Below are 15,015 nucleotides of genomic sequence, written 5' to 3' on the forward strand. Positions count from 1 at the left end.
GGGACACTTCAGTTACGAGAATCCTTTTCATTCCTTACAGTTTGGCTTCTGTTATCTGCCATAGGAAAAGCCCTGGCTCATACAGGGGTCAGCAAGCACTGGCCAGGGGCCAAATGCCCAAGCTAAGAGTAGACTTGACACTGTTACAGAGCTGTAAGGAAAGTGGACACATTAGAGAAGACTGTACGACAGAGACTGCAGGTGGGCCTGCAAAGCCGGAATGCTTTGCTGTCTGGTCCTTTGCAGAAGAAGTCTGCCGAATCCTGGATTGGTACAGTTCTTACCAAAGTCTTACTCTCAGGAGTTGCGTCACCCGTTTTCATCTCTCCTTTCAGTGGTGGGAGCTGTGTGTTCGCCCGAGGAGGGCTTTGACTGCCTTCTGCAAACGTGGGCTGCGGTGCCCTGGAGGTGATTTTCACCGCGGTCGGCTCCCATCACATACCAGTATGTGCACTTTCCTTTCCATACCCACTGCCCAGCACTGCTCCCACCCTCCGTTCGGAGGGGCTTATGAGTGTCCTGTGTCTTTGAAAAGAGGGAGGGGAGGGTGTTTACACAGGGACACCTGGTAGGGAGTGGAAATCCTGGGTCCCAGGCAGACAGACGCCTCTCCGATGGATTATGTGCTGACAGCTGCTGAGAACTGGTGGAAGGTTCTGGATCCAAGCAATGAGAAAAAGAGGGGCTATAGCTAGGGTGACCAATGTGGCCTGGTTTTCCTGGGACTGTCTGGTTTTAGAACTGGAGGTCTCTGATGAGACCTCTCTCTCTCATCACAGACAGGGGGACCCCCTCTGTCCTGGGACGGTCGGTCATTCATCCGAACCGTAGCTCCTCCGGCTGGGCGAGTGTGCGGCATTGTCCTGATGATGGCCATACTCAGGCCCTCGCTGAGCCTCTATGGGCGGGATCGTGTCCAAGCAACTCTTCAAAGACTGGCCCCCGCTATCCCCAAGTGTCCTCCCAATGCTGGCCCCTAGTCCCTGCCCCCCTTCTGCCTTTCTGGCCCCAAGTCCCAAGGGTCCCCTGTCCCTTCGTCTCCAGCTGGCCGAGCCCAGGTGACCATCATCCAGTAGGTGGCGCCTGGTCTCTCTCTACTGTATTGTTAAAATATAAACTCTTCCCCGCATCCCTTAGACCCTCCCTTTAGGTTGCAAAAGCCTGGCTGGGAGCTCTCAAAACTATGTAGGGGCAGTTTCCCCTCCTTTCCCTCCTGCTGTAACAATCCTACTTCCCTCTGGGGCAGGTGCAGGCCTCTGACTACAGACAGGAGGATCCCCTACGAATCCACACTTGACACCGCGGCTCTGCTCGGAGCCGTATTGCAGTAGCCGTGTTAGCGGGCTGCGGGAGAGGCTCATCAGAAGCCTCTGGAAGTCTGAACGGGGCTGCTAGGCCAGGTTTCCCGGCCCTGAGGCTGAGTTGTTGGTTCTCCGGGTTCAAGTGCCACATCTGGGGGAGTCAGCCACCTGTCCAGGCAGGTGAGGTCTGCATTAGTCAGCGTAAGTCAGGCTAGCCGCTATAACGGACAAGGTCCCCATCATGGGGGATCGGTACCGTAAAGGTTGCTCTCTCTCTCATCACAGTTCAGCCGGGGTTGGTGGGGTTCTCTCTGCTCCCCCGTCTGCCCAGCAGCTATGAGCGCAGGTGATGACCCTGACCCGATTGTGGAGACAGGGGCAGGAACCCAGGCACCAAGGTAACAGTTGGTGATGCTTCCCTCTGCAGGCGCCAACCTTTGAACCAAACAAACAGCAAGTTTCTTCCACCGGCAAATGCCTCACGACCCGGATTCAAAACCCCCGCCGAGGTCAGAAGTCACAGGATAGCCTGCCCATCTTATTCTTGGTGGACAGAGCTGGCTCCAGGTGCTCACTTCTTCTTGTTCTCTGGGCCCCTGGGCACCCCATGCAATCCTGTGAAGCTCTAGGCCTTGCCCTGGGGTGGAGGTCCTCATTCTTCCCCCTGGGAAAGGGGGAAGCTCTGTCTGACCTTCTCCAGGGGAGCCCTCGGCAGCACACAAGGGTGGTCGGGAGGACTCCCGGGAAGGCTCTCTCGGGCCTCTGCAGGAGCTCGTCTGTCTCCCAGGTGGGCTCTGGTTCCCACTCACCAGAGGGTGCTCTGCCCCTCCCACAAAAGGGGGGGCTCCTCCCCACAACTCCCCACCCCCCGACAGGGCTCTGGAAAACCCTGTGCACAGAGAGGATTTGGGATGTGGACTCAGAACTTTCAACCGTTTATACATTTGTCCTGTAGGAGCATTTCCCAAATGTGCTGATCTCCAGAGCCACCTGAATGTTCATTGAACATGCAGATTCCCAGGCCCCTTCCCCAGGACATCCTGCAGAAGTAGGTCTGGAGTCATCCTAGGGCTTGGCTGGTCAGGCAAGCTTGGGATACGCCATTTAGGGCCCACTTCGGGTGGCCTCTCTCCCTCATGAATCTTCAATAGCTCCCCAGTGCCCATGAAATTGAGTCCATGCTCCTCAGCCTGGCATTCAGGCCTCTCTGTGTCTGAGCCTCTGTGTCCTTCTGGTTTCATCTTTTGCTTTGCTTCACGACCTCCCAGTACCCAGCAGCCCTTGTCATACTGTTCAACCATTTGGATTTCTGCTTTCCTATGTCCGCATGTCCAAATCGTATCATATTGGCTTCTTATTGCTGTGTGGTCGACTGCCACAAGTGTAGTGGCTTAAAACAACATGCATTTGTGACCCCACAGTTCTGTGCTCAGAAGTCCGGCAAGGTGTTGGCTGGTTCTCTGCTCCGGGTCTCGCAACGTGCAATGTGGGCAGGGCAGGGGCTGGGCTGGTGGCTCTGCGGACTTAGGGGCAGAATTCAAGTCCTGTGACCATAGGACTGAGGTCCCCGGTCCCTTGGAACTGTCAGCCGGGGACTGCTCTGAGTTCCTAGAAGCCATCCGAATTCCTTGCCACGAGGCCCTCCTCATCTTCAAAGCTAGCAGTGGCCCATCAAATCCTTCCTGTGCTTCAGATCTCCTGGACCACTCCTTTTGCCTCAAGTCAGAGAATATTCTCTGCTTGTCAAGGGCAGGTGGGATTAGGTCAGGTACACTGGGATGCATCCTTTTTGACGAACTCAACGTCAACTGATTAGAAACCTTATCACAATCTTTTCCATGTACAGGAATGGGCATGATACCTTGTCAGAGTCGCGTCCCGGGGATTAGGGCAGGACATTTTGGGGGGGCCATTAGGAATTCTGCTACCACAAATTGGCTCCTTTCCAGGCCCTGTTCATGTCCCTCACTACCCCAGGGGTTTGCCGAGTGCCACTGGTACCTTCCTCAGGGCCTGCTGTCCTCTGGCCTCATGCCACACTGTGTTCCCCCATTGAACTGGGGACTCCCAGCATCAAGATGGGTGTGGTTTGTCCCGTATCTTCCACTCCATGAGGCAAAGGTCCTGTCTCCCTGGCGGGTGAGACGTGCAGTGGGAGGAGCCCAGGCTCTGGGCTTGATGGGTCTGGGTTCGAGTCCCAGGTTCACCAACTGTGTGAACTTGGCCAAGCCTTTCCTTTTCTACCTGTTTCTCATTTTGTGCAATGAGTCTGACAGCACCGTTGCACAAGGCTGTGTGAGATTCCGTAGTCGGGCACCTGCTCCTTGTCTAGATTGTGCCCAACACACACTTAGTGTAACCTGAGTTGGGGTTTGGGAAACACTTGTCAGCAAAGCCAGGAACAAGATGCAAGAGCCAGGAAGGAGAAAGGCAGCGAGAATGGGGTGTGGTTGGTGCTGGACATGGTGCTTGAGCTCGATCTCAGGGTTTAAAGGAGTTGATGTCAGGTGCCTGCTCTCCATGGCTTGTAACCTTATGGGTCATGGATGTCGGCTGCCTCCTGGAAAATCATTTGTTCATTTGACAATTGCTCACTGAGCACTTAACTGAGCGAGAACCAAAGCAGATGCGACGATGGTCCCCATGGAGCTTATAGGCTGGTGGTGGACAGGGAGCAAGTAATGGCATATTGTTCTCATGTCACAAAGGGAACAGTAGATTGTTAACATAGAGAATATCAGTGAATATGTTTGGGAGGAGGAATGTGTGGGCCCCTCCGATGTGCGGTATTTACGCTGGGATCACTCAGAACCAGGGGAAGAGCGCTGCAGTAGAAGGGACAGTCAGTGCAAAGGCCCTGGGGCAGGAACAAGTTTGGTGTTTTGGTGTGTGTGTGAGTGTGTGCACCCGTACATACACACACACACACACACACACACACACACACACACACACGGGAAGGGGATTCATAGAGCTCTTCCCACCCCAGATTTCCCCCCAACCTTGAAGCCATTCAGAGACTCTCCTGGAAACACCAAGGAGAAATCACACTGACTGACAGGTCTTGAACCCAGCCCAGCGATACCTGCTCCGCCTACCTTTGTCCCCCGCGCCGCCTCCCTGCCGCGGCCAGCAGGGGGCAGCACGACGCTGCGCCACCGTCCCTCTGCATCTGGAGAGGCGCGGTTCTACGTCCCGTCCTCCCAGGGAAACTGAGGCACAGAGAGACAGGTTGAGACCAAGAACGAACCCAGGCATCCCGCCCGCTCGTCCGCCGTAACCTTCTTTTCTCCCCGCCCCACCCTGCCCGGCTGCTTCCGGAGCCAACCCGATCTCAGGCTCGGGATCGGATTGGGGTGGGCGGCTGGGGGTCCGCGCGGTGGGGTGGTCTGGCGTGGTCGCCCAGACCTGAGCCGGGAAGCCCCACCACCGCCCCACCGCTCCTGAGGATTTGCCCCATGAACGGACGATGAGACTGGGGCTGGCGGCGGTGAGGGCGCGGGGTAGTCCCCGGACTCTGTGATAGGGTCGGAGACTCAGCTCACCTCGCAGCCCGGCACCCGGCGCGGCCCGGCGGCCCGCGACACCCTTGGCCCCGTCCGAGCGTCCGCGGTGTCGCCGCCGGGTGGCAGCATCCGCCCGCGCGCTCAGCTCCTCCCGCGGCCCCCCAACCCCAGCGGGCCCCGCTCCTGCCGCCGGCTGCCTAGGGCTGGGCGCCTACCCTCCGGTTCCAGCGTTGTTTCCCATTCTCACTGAACGGGACGTCTGGGGTGCTGGGGCGCAGGGGACACTTTGAGTGAGGCTGCTATGGTCCCTTCACGTCTCTCTGTGCCTCAATTTCCCTGCCTGTGATTACTCTCCAATATTCTCTTCATCTGGGAACCCTTCCCATCCGCCTGCCGGGGCACAGCGGCACCCGCCTGGCCTCTGATCGAGGGGCCTAGGAATGGCCTGCGTCCCTGTCGTGGCAAAGGTTTAGGGAATAGAGAAAGATTAAGAGGGAATGGGGCAGTGAGTTGAGCAGGACTGCAGGGGCATGGGTGGGTAGGTTCTGAGCTAGAGTTCCCCTGCCGGGACTTGGCTAGGTGGGACCGAGGGTGGCTGGAAACAACTGGCCCGCCCTACACCCACCCCAGCGAGTCTCCTACCGGCTGGTCCTCGGGAATTAAGTGCTTCCCAGTTCCATCCACTCGCCCAAGAGTGGCACCCTTGAGGGCGTCCAGGGCTGTGAACCCACGGAACAGCAGAGGAGCCCGGCCAGGGCAGCGGTTAGGCGGCTGGTCACCTGCCCACCCCTCAGGACAGAGCTTCTGCGGGCCAGGGTCTGCTGCCCGCCACCCACTTGCCAGGGCTGTGCCAAAATGGGCCGCTCCGGGTGTGCGAAGCACCACCACCTGTTAGACCTCGCCCTCTGGGCTCTGAACGTGAACACAGAGCCCGGCGTGCATGAGGAGACTGAGCAGAAGCAGTGGAAGAGGCGAAGCAGGGAACCCCTGGGGGCGGAGAGCTTCTCCCAAAGCCAAGGAGGCCCCTCAACATCCTGCTATCCGTCTCCATCACGGTGCTTAGTCCAGTGGCTTCTGCAGGACGGCATCCGAGCCATCCGCCTGCATCGGGCCAGGCCTGTCTGTCCCTTCCCTGTTCCCTCTGAGGTAGTCTCTCTGGCAGCACTGCTGACAGGTGGGGGTGACCCTGGGTGCTGGGGGAGGGCTCTGATCCAGGTCTGCAAGGGAGGCAGCGTTACTTGGGCTAAGGGTGTGGCCCAGGAGGACCCCAAGTGTATAACTGCTGGGGGGGGGGAGGGGAAGCGCGCCAAGAACGGCTATAGGATTGGGTGGTCTCCACCCCGCCCCCCCACTAGAGACTGGGAGCCGAGTGGCCACCACGACCTGTACGGGACGTTCCCTCGCGCCCCACCCCCACCCTTGAGGGCGTAGAGGACCGGCCAGCCCCACCGCAGGTGTCTCTTCCGAGACGCACCCTCCCCTGCGGGCGCCCCCCCCAACTCCGCGCACCCAATCCCCCTCCCCCTGACCAGTCCCAGGAGGCCGATCGGAAGGGAGCGGGCCTAGGCAGGGGGGTGTGTGTGCGGGGTGGATGTGTTTGTGTGTCACGGGGGAGGGAGGAGAAAAGGGAGGGGAGAGCCCGGGAGCAAGGGAGAGAGAGCGCGCGGCGAGCGAGGAGGGCGGGCGGGAGGCGGATCCTCCTACCTGGGGCGCGCTCGTTCTCTCGCAGCTCGCTTGCCGGGGCTGCGAGTCACCTGGGGAGGCGGACAAGTGCGGACACATTGGCCGCCGCGGCGCTCGGCGAGGCGCGCACGGCCCCAGGCGGCTGCGCCCAGTGGAGGCAGCGCCCGCCCGCCCGCAGTGCTGGGGCCCGGCCCCCGCCGGCGCTCGTCGTTCCCGGCGATCTCTCAGCCCAGCTCCGAGGTCGCGGTTCCCGGCCCAGGTCACTACCCAGCCGCACGCGGCGGCGGCGGCGCCCCGGGCTCACCATGGTGGCAGCGCGCGCCGAGTGCCCGCGCGTCGCCGGCCGCCCGAGCCGCAGCGCTGGCTGAGAGCGGTCCACCGAAGTCCCCTACCCTTGCCAGTTCCCCGCCCGGCCCGCGCGTCCCCTCCGGCCGCCGCTGTCTATGGCGCAGCCCCCCTCCCTGGATCATGCACAGAAACTTTCGCAAGTGGATTTTCTACGTGTTTCTCTGCTTTGGCGTCCTCTACGTGAAGCTCGGGTGAGTATCCCCGTGGGCAGGGGCCGCAGCCCCGGGTAGGGGCGGCCGGGAGGAACCGGTTCCAGAGGGTCCCAGCAGAGACGTAGGGCCTGAGGGGGCACAGGCAGCTCTTGGGGATCGGGGCTGGCCTGTGTGTCGGACCCTTGCCCCAGCCCAGCAGAGACGCCCCCGAGCCCCATGAACGGCAGGTACTCCCGAAGTGCGCCGAGTCCAGCCAGGGCTGGTGGAAGGAGAGCAGGGCGCGCAGGCAGCGGCGGCCAGGCTCGCGGGTAGCGGCGTGCGTGCCCGGCGCGTACTTTCACCTGTTTGGGCTCCAGGCCCTGGGGGTGGGACGCGCCTTCCCTCCCCCGGGCTGCGCTGGGCGCCGAGCCCGGGCCGAGCGCTCGCCGTCTGGAGGGCGCGCCGGGGCCAGGAGCCGGGGGTGTCGGGCGGCCGGGAAGGTCCGGGCGGGCGGGGGGCGAGCACCCCGGCCGCGAGCCTGCAGGCCGGGGCACCTGCCTGGGCCCTTCGACCCTATCCATCACCCGGACGTGTTGAAATTGCCTTGACAACTCGTCCGGCTGGCTCGGGATGGGCCGCGCGGCGGGCCCGGCCGCCTCGGGCTCGGTCCGGGGCCCGCGCCCCCGCCCGCCCTGGGCCCTCGGCCCGGCCCCCTCTCGCCGCGCTCCCCCTCGCGCGGCCCGGCGGGCGGGCGGGCTCCCGGCGGGCTGCGCTCGCTGCTGGTGCAGTCGCTGCTCCGAGTCGTATTTCCACATTCCTGAACCCAGCCGAGTCCTTACCTGTTGAGCTGCGATCTCCTTTAGACAGAATCTGTCTCGGCCTTGCTCGAGGTGGAGGGGGGGGGGCGATGCGACCGCGAGGGGGTGCGGTGCACCTCGCTGGGGCGCCCCCGGCCGCCGGCCCTGCCGCGCCTTGCGCCCCTACTGTGCGCCGCCGGCGGCCAGGAGGCAGGCGGGCCCCCGACCGGAGCACAGCCGGTGAACAGCCCCGCGGGAGGCGGAGGAGGGGCTTCCCGGGCTGAGGGATAGAAGCACTACCTGAGAACCATCTCGTCTATCGCCGGTCCTTCTGTCGCTCCCTCCGCCATTTTACAGATGGAGAAACTGAGGCCCAGCCAGCAGGAACTGAGGCCGGGGGGCTGCAGAGGCAGGGCTGGAAGACCCTGTCCTAGCCTCAGTTCTGCAGGCCTGGGCTGGCATGCCGCCGGCTGCTGGTGGCTCTATTTATTGTGGGTCTGTGTAGGCTGTGTCCCTGGGTGTTTGTTTATGGAGTTGAGGGTGCCTGCACTGAGTCCGCCAGGGGGTGGGGGTTGGGAGGGAGGCACTGTTTCCCATCTCCAGCAGCCCCTGCAGTTCCTCTCCCTGTATCCCCCAAAGTCATGGGCAGCCCCTAATGAGGCTCTCTCTGGTTCTCAGCACAAAGGCCTTGTCCGCTCCTGGCAGTCCTAGAGTTAGGTCCCTGTTTTAAGGATCAGGAAACTGAGCGAGGGAGGCCAAGTCACTTGTCCCCAAGAGTAAGAGGCAGAGCTGGGACTGGCTCTGGCCTCCACCACTGACCAGTCCTCCTAGCACCAGCCCCAGTTTCTCAACAGGAGTCATCCCAAAGAACACCCCCCACCTGCCCCCGCAGCTTGTGGGAAGCGCTCTATGACCTTTCCCTCCCCACCCCAGGCAGCAAAAGGAGCTCCAGGTGGTGCCCAACCTGGGCACCTGGGGCTGGTTGCAGGGCTCAGAGGCCTAGGTGATGGACCTACCGACCTCCGGACACAGGGCAGCTTCCCTCTCTCCTCTGTGAATGGGACTGCGGCTCTGGCCATCCTGAACACGGTGGTGACCCGTGTCTGAGTAGAGAGAGACCAGAGAGTGAGACCCGGGCTGTGTGCCTGCCCTCTGGGAGGGGGTGAGAGAGCCGGGCGCTGCCTCTGCCTCCACTCACGAGCTGGGGAGTGGGAGGCTCCTCCCCCTGCTGGGCCCCCTAAAACACACACTCCTGGGGGGAGAGGAGAAAACCTAGCCTCCAAATGCCCCTGCGAACCACATCGGGGAAAGCCAGGGAGCCACCCTTGGACCTGCTAAGGGAAGGGGCTCCTCTTCTGCCGCTACCCCAGCCCCTGCCTGTCCACCTTGGAGCAGGGGGCTTGCTTTCTTTGCCAGCCATCTTGGCTAAACAAGGCAGGGAGGAGGGGGGAGCTGGGCCCAGATGTGACCTGAGGGGCTAATGACTTGGGAGTCCAGTGCACTAAGGGTGAGGTTGGGGGTTCATTCCTCCCCCGCACTCTTCATCGGTGGCTTCAGGTGGGTGCTTTAATCTCCCAGTCTGCCTCCCTCATCTGAAAAGTGGGGTTCCGGTAGCACGTCCTTCACCGGGTACTGCGCAGATTCGGCCTGGGTGCCGGTGCCCTGGGGGGAGAGGTGGGGCTCCAATAAACACCCTGTGCACACCAGCCAAGCTCTCCCCACGGTTAATGACCTCGGTATCGCCACCCTGGGGACTCCTCCAGATAGCGGATTTTAGGGCCACAGAAGTTCCAACCAAATGTCCGAGATTTCACGCATTAGGGGGCTATTCCGGGATCACGCCCCCCCCACCTGTGTGTGCACATTTGTGAATGTACATTGGGAACCTCCCGCACTCATGCACACACAGCCACCACACACATGTGTAGTCCCTGGGGGAAGCTCCCAGACCAGCAGCGATGGAGAACTCAGGCCTCACAATCCCTTTGGGGGTCAGGGCCCCAAGAGTAGGTTTGCCTTAGATTTTGAGCAATTTCAAAACGAATGGCTTTGGGGAGTCACAGTTCCTCACTTTTGGACCAAGCAGTCCCCAGGCTGCGGCCCAAGCCAGGGCAGGGACAAGCCGTTGGAATCCCGGCACCCTCTGCCCACTGGAAGTGGGGTCCCGAAGTCCCAGGATCAACCCTGCTCCATTCCTGCCCTGGGAGAGGCAGAGGGGCCCGGTGGGATGAAGGTGAAGGGGGCAGCCCCCTGCTTCTGGATGCCGGGCATGAATCTCCGTGCCAGGTCCAGAAGCTGGGAAACTCCCCACCCCTGGACCACTGGCCATATCCGCACAGACCCCTCTTGTCATCGTCCCTGCCTCATGCTTTCACCCCAGCCGACAGGGTCTACGCTGCATCTGGAAGATCATTCATATATAGCCAGGCTTGGCAGACAAGAGGAGGTGGGACTCAAAACTTCAAAATAGGAGGTGGGTTTCTGGCCTTTAAACAAATCACTGGAAGAAGGATTGTTTAGGAAGTGTGTCCTTCTGAATCTGCTCCTGCCTACACCTGTCGCAACCAACTCGCCAAGGAGAGCAGAAGTGAGATGCGGAAGCCAAAGTTCGGGGCCTCTGTGAACCAATTAGGGGTGCCTCTCACTGCCTCTCCAAAGAGGCGCTGAGGCAGGACCCTGCAGAGACACCAGTGCGCATGTGCACAGGTGAGCCCTGCCTGGTTGGGCCCGGTGGGCTAGGGTGAGCGTATGCGACTCACGGCCAGCCTAACCAAACCCAGGGGCGCACGCGGGCGAGGGGGCAGCGCACACCGTGCACCCGTGCGCACACACCTGCGCCCTCACAGACGCGCCCACGCTCCCGCGGGCACACACAGGCACATGCAGGCACTTGCATGCGAACACCAGAACAGACTGCCGAGCACAGCCCCCCCAAGAGGAGCGCACGCCCCCGCGCGGTTACGCGGCGGTGCCTCCCTCTAGGTGCACCTTCCGGAGCCGGCCAGCGCTGTGTGGTTCGCTGAAGTTGGGCGGGGAGGTGGGGGGGATACGGGCCAAGGCAGTTTGGGCAAGCCCCGGGGGCGGCTCCTGTCGCGCGCTCCGGGTCAGCCTCCCCTTTAAAAAACCCGCCCGCAGAGGAGGCGGATGTAGGGGCGGCCCGTCCAATGGCAGCTGCGCGCCCCGAGAGACTTGGAGACTTGAGCCAGAGCGAGCGACAGAGCCGGTTCCGACCGATCGACGGACGGAGGTTTAGACAGCCGCCGAGGAGCACCCGCTGCCCACTGCCCGTCCCCTCGCTCCACACTCCAGTCCCAGCGCCCGCCGCGGCCCCAGCCCCAGCCCCAGCGCGATGCTCGGCCCTGGTGGCGGGGCACGGACGAATACTGCGCTGGGGCCCGCGCACCCTGGTCCCTAGCGCCTGGTGTCGCCGCCCCGCCTCGGGGAGGGCCGCGGAGACCCCGGCCTCAGCTGGCCCAGGCGCCCTGCCCGCCGGGCCCGCCAAGCCCTTCCAGGAGCGCCGCCCCACCATGCTCCTGCTGTCGCCGCGCGGCGCGCTCCTCTCCGTGTACTGTCCGCAGATCTTTCTCATCCTGTCCAGCGGCAGCTACCTGTGAGTGCCGCGGGCCGCACGCGGGGCGGGCGGAGGGGGGGCGGGGGCGGAGGAAGCCCTCTCCTCGGCGTCCAGCGCAGGAGCCGGGCTGGTAGGAAACTCGGCAGTGGAGTCCCTGGGCGGGGCACCGGGTGCCCGACGCGCTCGGTAGGCTGGGACTTTGGGTCTCCTCGTCTGCCTAAGGCGCCGAAGTGGAGGACTTGGGGGGCGGCTGCAGCAGTGAGAAGTTACGGCTTTGGGGACAGAGAGAGCGTGGCCCGCGAGAGGCCCTACTGCCCCGGTGGACCAGAATGCGCGCACCGAGGGCGAGGGCGGGAGGGCGCGCGGCGGCGCGGGGATTCCCTGCGCGGTCCCACGCGAGTCCGGGACCAGCGGGATCCCCCTCCGTTTATAAAACCACGGGGCCGGCCCGCCTGTGCCGCCTTCGAGAGAGCCGCACGCACACACTCGCTCCGCCGCGTACACACAGGCGCACACGTGCACTCTGCGCCCCGCCAGACAGCGCCCAAGCTGTCCTCGGTGGTGGCTGCGGCTTCTTGCGCCTTCCCGCGGCGCTGAGCCGCCCGACCCAGCAACTGCCGACTCCTCACCTGGGCGCGAGGGGGTCGCTCAGCCGGCGTGCGGCTGGCCGAGGTGCGCCCTGCTGTCCTGGTCAAGGCAGCGCGCGGAGCGTGGGTGCGCGTGTGCTTCGGGCCGGGCAGCGCCCACCGGGCTCCGGGAAGCTCCCGGCCCGGCTCGGCCGGGCCCAGGGAGCCGAGGGGGCGCGTCGGCGCAGCAGTGGCTTCGCCCGATTCCTAATGGGACGCATATGCTCTGGCCTCCGATTTAAAAAGAAGTTTGATTTATGGAACCGCCGTTTGGGGGAATTTAAGCTGGATGCTACTGATTAAACCTCAGAGCTAGCTCTCCCTCCCCTTCTCTCCACCCCTCCTCCTCCCCCTCCTTTACACGCGGGCCACGTCCGGGGTCGCCTAACGCGGCCAGAGGGGGCAGGCGCTGCCTTCCCGCTCCCTGCGCCACCCCCACCTCCCGCGCGGCCACAGTCCTAATAAATCGCCGTGCCCCCACCCCCTTTTAATAGAGGCGCAGCCAATTTCTCCTCCAGCTCCTAGGAAATTACTATCCTACCAGTTTTACTTCTATAAATAGTCGCGCATCTTGAAACAAAAGTTCGCAACCGCAGCCAGATGCTGCGAGGCCCGCGGTCTCCCGGGCTGTGGGACATAATTACAAGGTCCGGGCGCAGAGTGCTCCAGGCCCGGCGGGCAGCCCGGCTGCAGAGGCATCGCTTGGGGAAGGCGGGCGGGGGGGGGGGGTGGGGGGGGGAGAAACAGGCCGCCCCAGGCAGGGAAAGGGGGCCGATTGGGACCGCCTGATCTTTGGGGAATCGGGCTAGGAGAGCGCCAGGCCAGAGAGTCCTGCTTCTGGCACCCTTCCTGGGAAATGGATCAACCACGGGGGCCTTGGAATCCCAGCCTCCAGTTCTCAGAGGTCAGAGGTCAGAAGTGGGGAAGCTTCCCCCTCCCCTGAAGACCCCCGCATCTCCATCTTTAGCTGGAGAATCAGCAGCTACTATGCCTTAAGAAATCATTTTTGGAGCCAGCTGCCCGAGGTTTGGCATCTGTACGGAGGTGTCCAGGGGTAGGGGACCAGGAGTCCTCCGGGGGGTGGTCTGGAGTAAGAATCTGAGAGCAGGAGGTGGGCGAGGGGCTCAGGAGCTGGACAGAATGGGACCAAGGCAGCAGTGAGGGGCCCTGGGGCAGGTGGGGGCCAGTATGCACGCATAGACCCGAAGTTTTCCTTCAGGGTTGGCTCCCCCAATCCAGGCCTGCGGTGATTACCATCTGTGCCCACATGGGCTCGCTCCCTGCGTGTTCACTGCCAGCTTTGTTGGGAAAAAGTCTCCAAAGGCGACGGTTTTCCAAACATTCCTGGGCCAGTGCTAGGGTCCAGGGTAGGAGGTGGGGGGCAGCAAAGCAGACTCTGCCCCCTGCCCTGCCTTTGGGGACCCCTGCTCCAGTGCCAGCCCAGCCTGACCTTCAGCCCCCAGGGGGAGAGAAAGTGCTGATGCCAGGCTTTCCTGAGCAGAGACTCAGTTAGCTGTTCCCAGGAGCAAGAGAGGGAGCTCTGGGGTTTCCCATGGCCTGTTTGGTGGGTACAGGGCTGGGTGGGCCTGGAGGAGGCCACGGGTGGGAGTAGGGCCTTGCGGATGCAGTTGGCAGTGAGAATGGTGGGAAGACCCTCGTGGGCGGCTATGCGCGGATGCCCGGATGGGGTGGAGGTGGGCTGGTGCAAAGGTGCTTTGAGAACAGTTGGGGATCAACAGTAAGCCCACCTCACTAGTGCAGGAATATTTAGGAAGGTCGGCTCTGTGGGATCTGAGGATGCCAGGGGCAGGAGGGGCCCTGGGTGGAGGCTTCTTTCTGCTCCAGAGAACTTTCCAGAAGGCATCCCACTGCTGGGATCACAGACACTGGTGGACAATTGATCCTGCCCTTTTCATCTGGGCTGCTCTCCCAGCTCCCTGTCTTGGGCTGTGGTCCGTGCATAGCGAATCCCAGATGCATGCCTGGGCCCCTGCCACTGATTGGGTCGGACGGGTGTGCTGGCCTGGAAGGGCCCTGAGCCCCCGCCTGATGCTGAGTTTGGCTGGCCTTGTGAGGCAGCTCTGGCCAGCCTTACCCTTCTCTGCTCCACTGTTGTCAGAGCAGAAGCTTCCAGGGCCAGTGGGGGGTTAGTGAGGGCCCCAGGGAGGGCAGGTGGGGGGGCCACAGGCCAAGAAGAGGGCTGCGGTGCTGGTCAGCTGGTCTGGGGGCCTCATGCCAGGACCAGGCTGGCCTACTGTCCTGGGCAGGTCCCTTCCGGTCTTGGCCTCCCTCTCCCAGATGTGGAGGTTGGCTACAATGATCCCCCCAGGTCTTCCGGTTACGCGGCTCTCATGGTGACCGCCCGCTCTGGGGAGCTGGGTGAGTCATGGGTGACGGGGCGGTTACTCACCGACCACCTGGCTGTGGGGGGGGGGGGGGGCGCTCACCACTGCCCTGCCAGGGCTGGGCCTCTTCCTGGCTCCGCTGCTGTGGCTTTATTGGTGGTGCCAACCGCAGTCCCAGAACCACTGTGGGCATGACCCCGGGGGGCAGGCGTTGCTGAATCAGGCCCCCTCCCCTGGCATCGAAGCCTGTGTGGCGGTGGGACGGGGCTGCCCGAGCTTAGTGTGCACTGGGGTCCCCTTGGGACGAGCAGCTCCCTGCCTGCAGGTTGCGTCTGTCCAGGTGTGGGAGTTGCTGTGCCGTGTGGCCTTGGGCAGGCCCGGGGGCTTCTCTGGCCCACAGTCTCTTCATCGGTGGCTGGGAGATGGAGATGCTTCCTCTGCAGGCGCAGGTTGGGCCCCCAAGCCACCGGGACTCCAAGGCACATGTGGCTCTGTGCAGTGGTGTGCACCTGGGGGGCTAGCTCCGGGAACCTCCCAGGAACCCCTGGCCTGGCTGCAGAGATGGAGTTCCTCCTGTCACAAAGTGCTCCTGGAGCCTTCGCCGAGTGGGCACAGCTCATCAGCCACTAACCAGAGGGGGGATGGAGATGACTGCTTTTGACCCTGTGTGTGCGGGGAGGAAGGGCCAGGAGGGGAAGCTGCATCCT

The 15,015-nt window shown here is 62.9% G+C and overlaps 1 protein-coding gene across 1 annotated transcript in view; it reads left to right on the forward strand.

Annotated features, from left to right (window-relative positions):
• Positions 1 to 6,567: 6,567 nt before the first annotated feature.
• The window catches only part of WNT7B (Wnt family member 7B), a 49,462-nt gene continuing 41,014 nt past the window's right edge, over positions 6,568 to 15,015 (forward strand). Inside the window, exon 1 of the mRNA XM_045779997.2 lies at positions 6,568 to 7,029. Coding sequence (XP_045635953.1) covers positions 6,959 to 7,029 — 71 coding nt within the window. The 5' untranslated portion in view covers positions 6,568 to 6,958. The remainder of the gene's footprint in view (positions 7,030 to 15,015) is intronic.

The sequence above is a fragment of the Ursus americanus genome, chromosome 17, assembly GCF_024610735.1.
Source record: "Ursus americanus isolate L20-20 chromosome 17, mUrsAme1.1.p, whole genome shotgun sequence".
NCBI lineage: Eukaryota > Metazoa > Chordata > Mammalia > Carnivora > Ursidae > Ursus > Ursus americanus.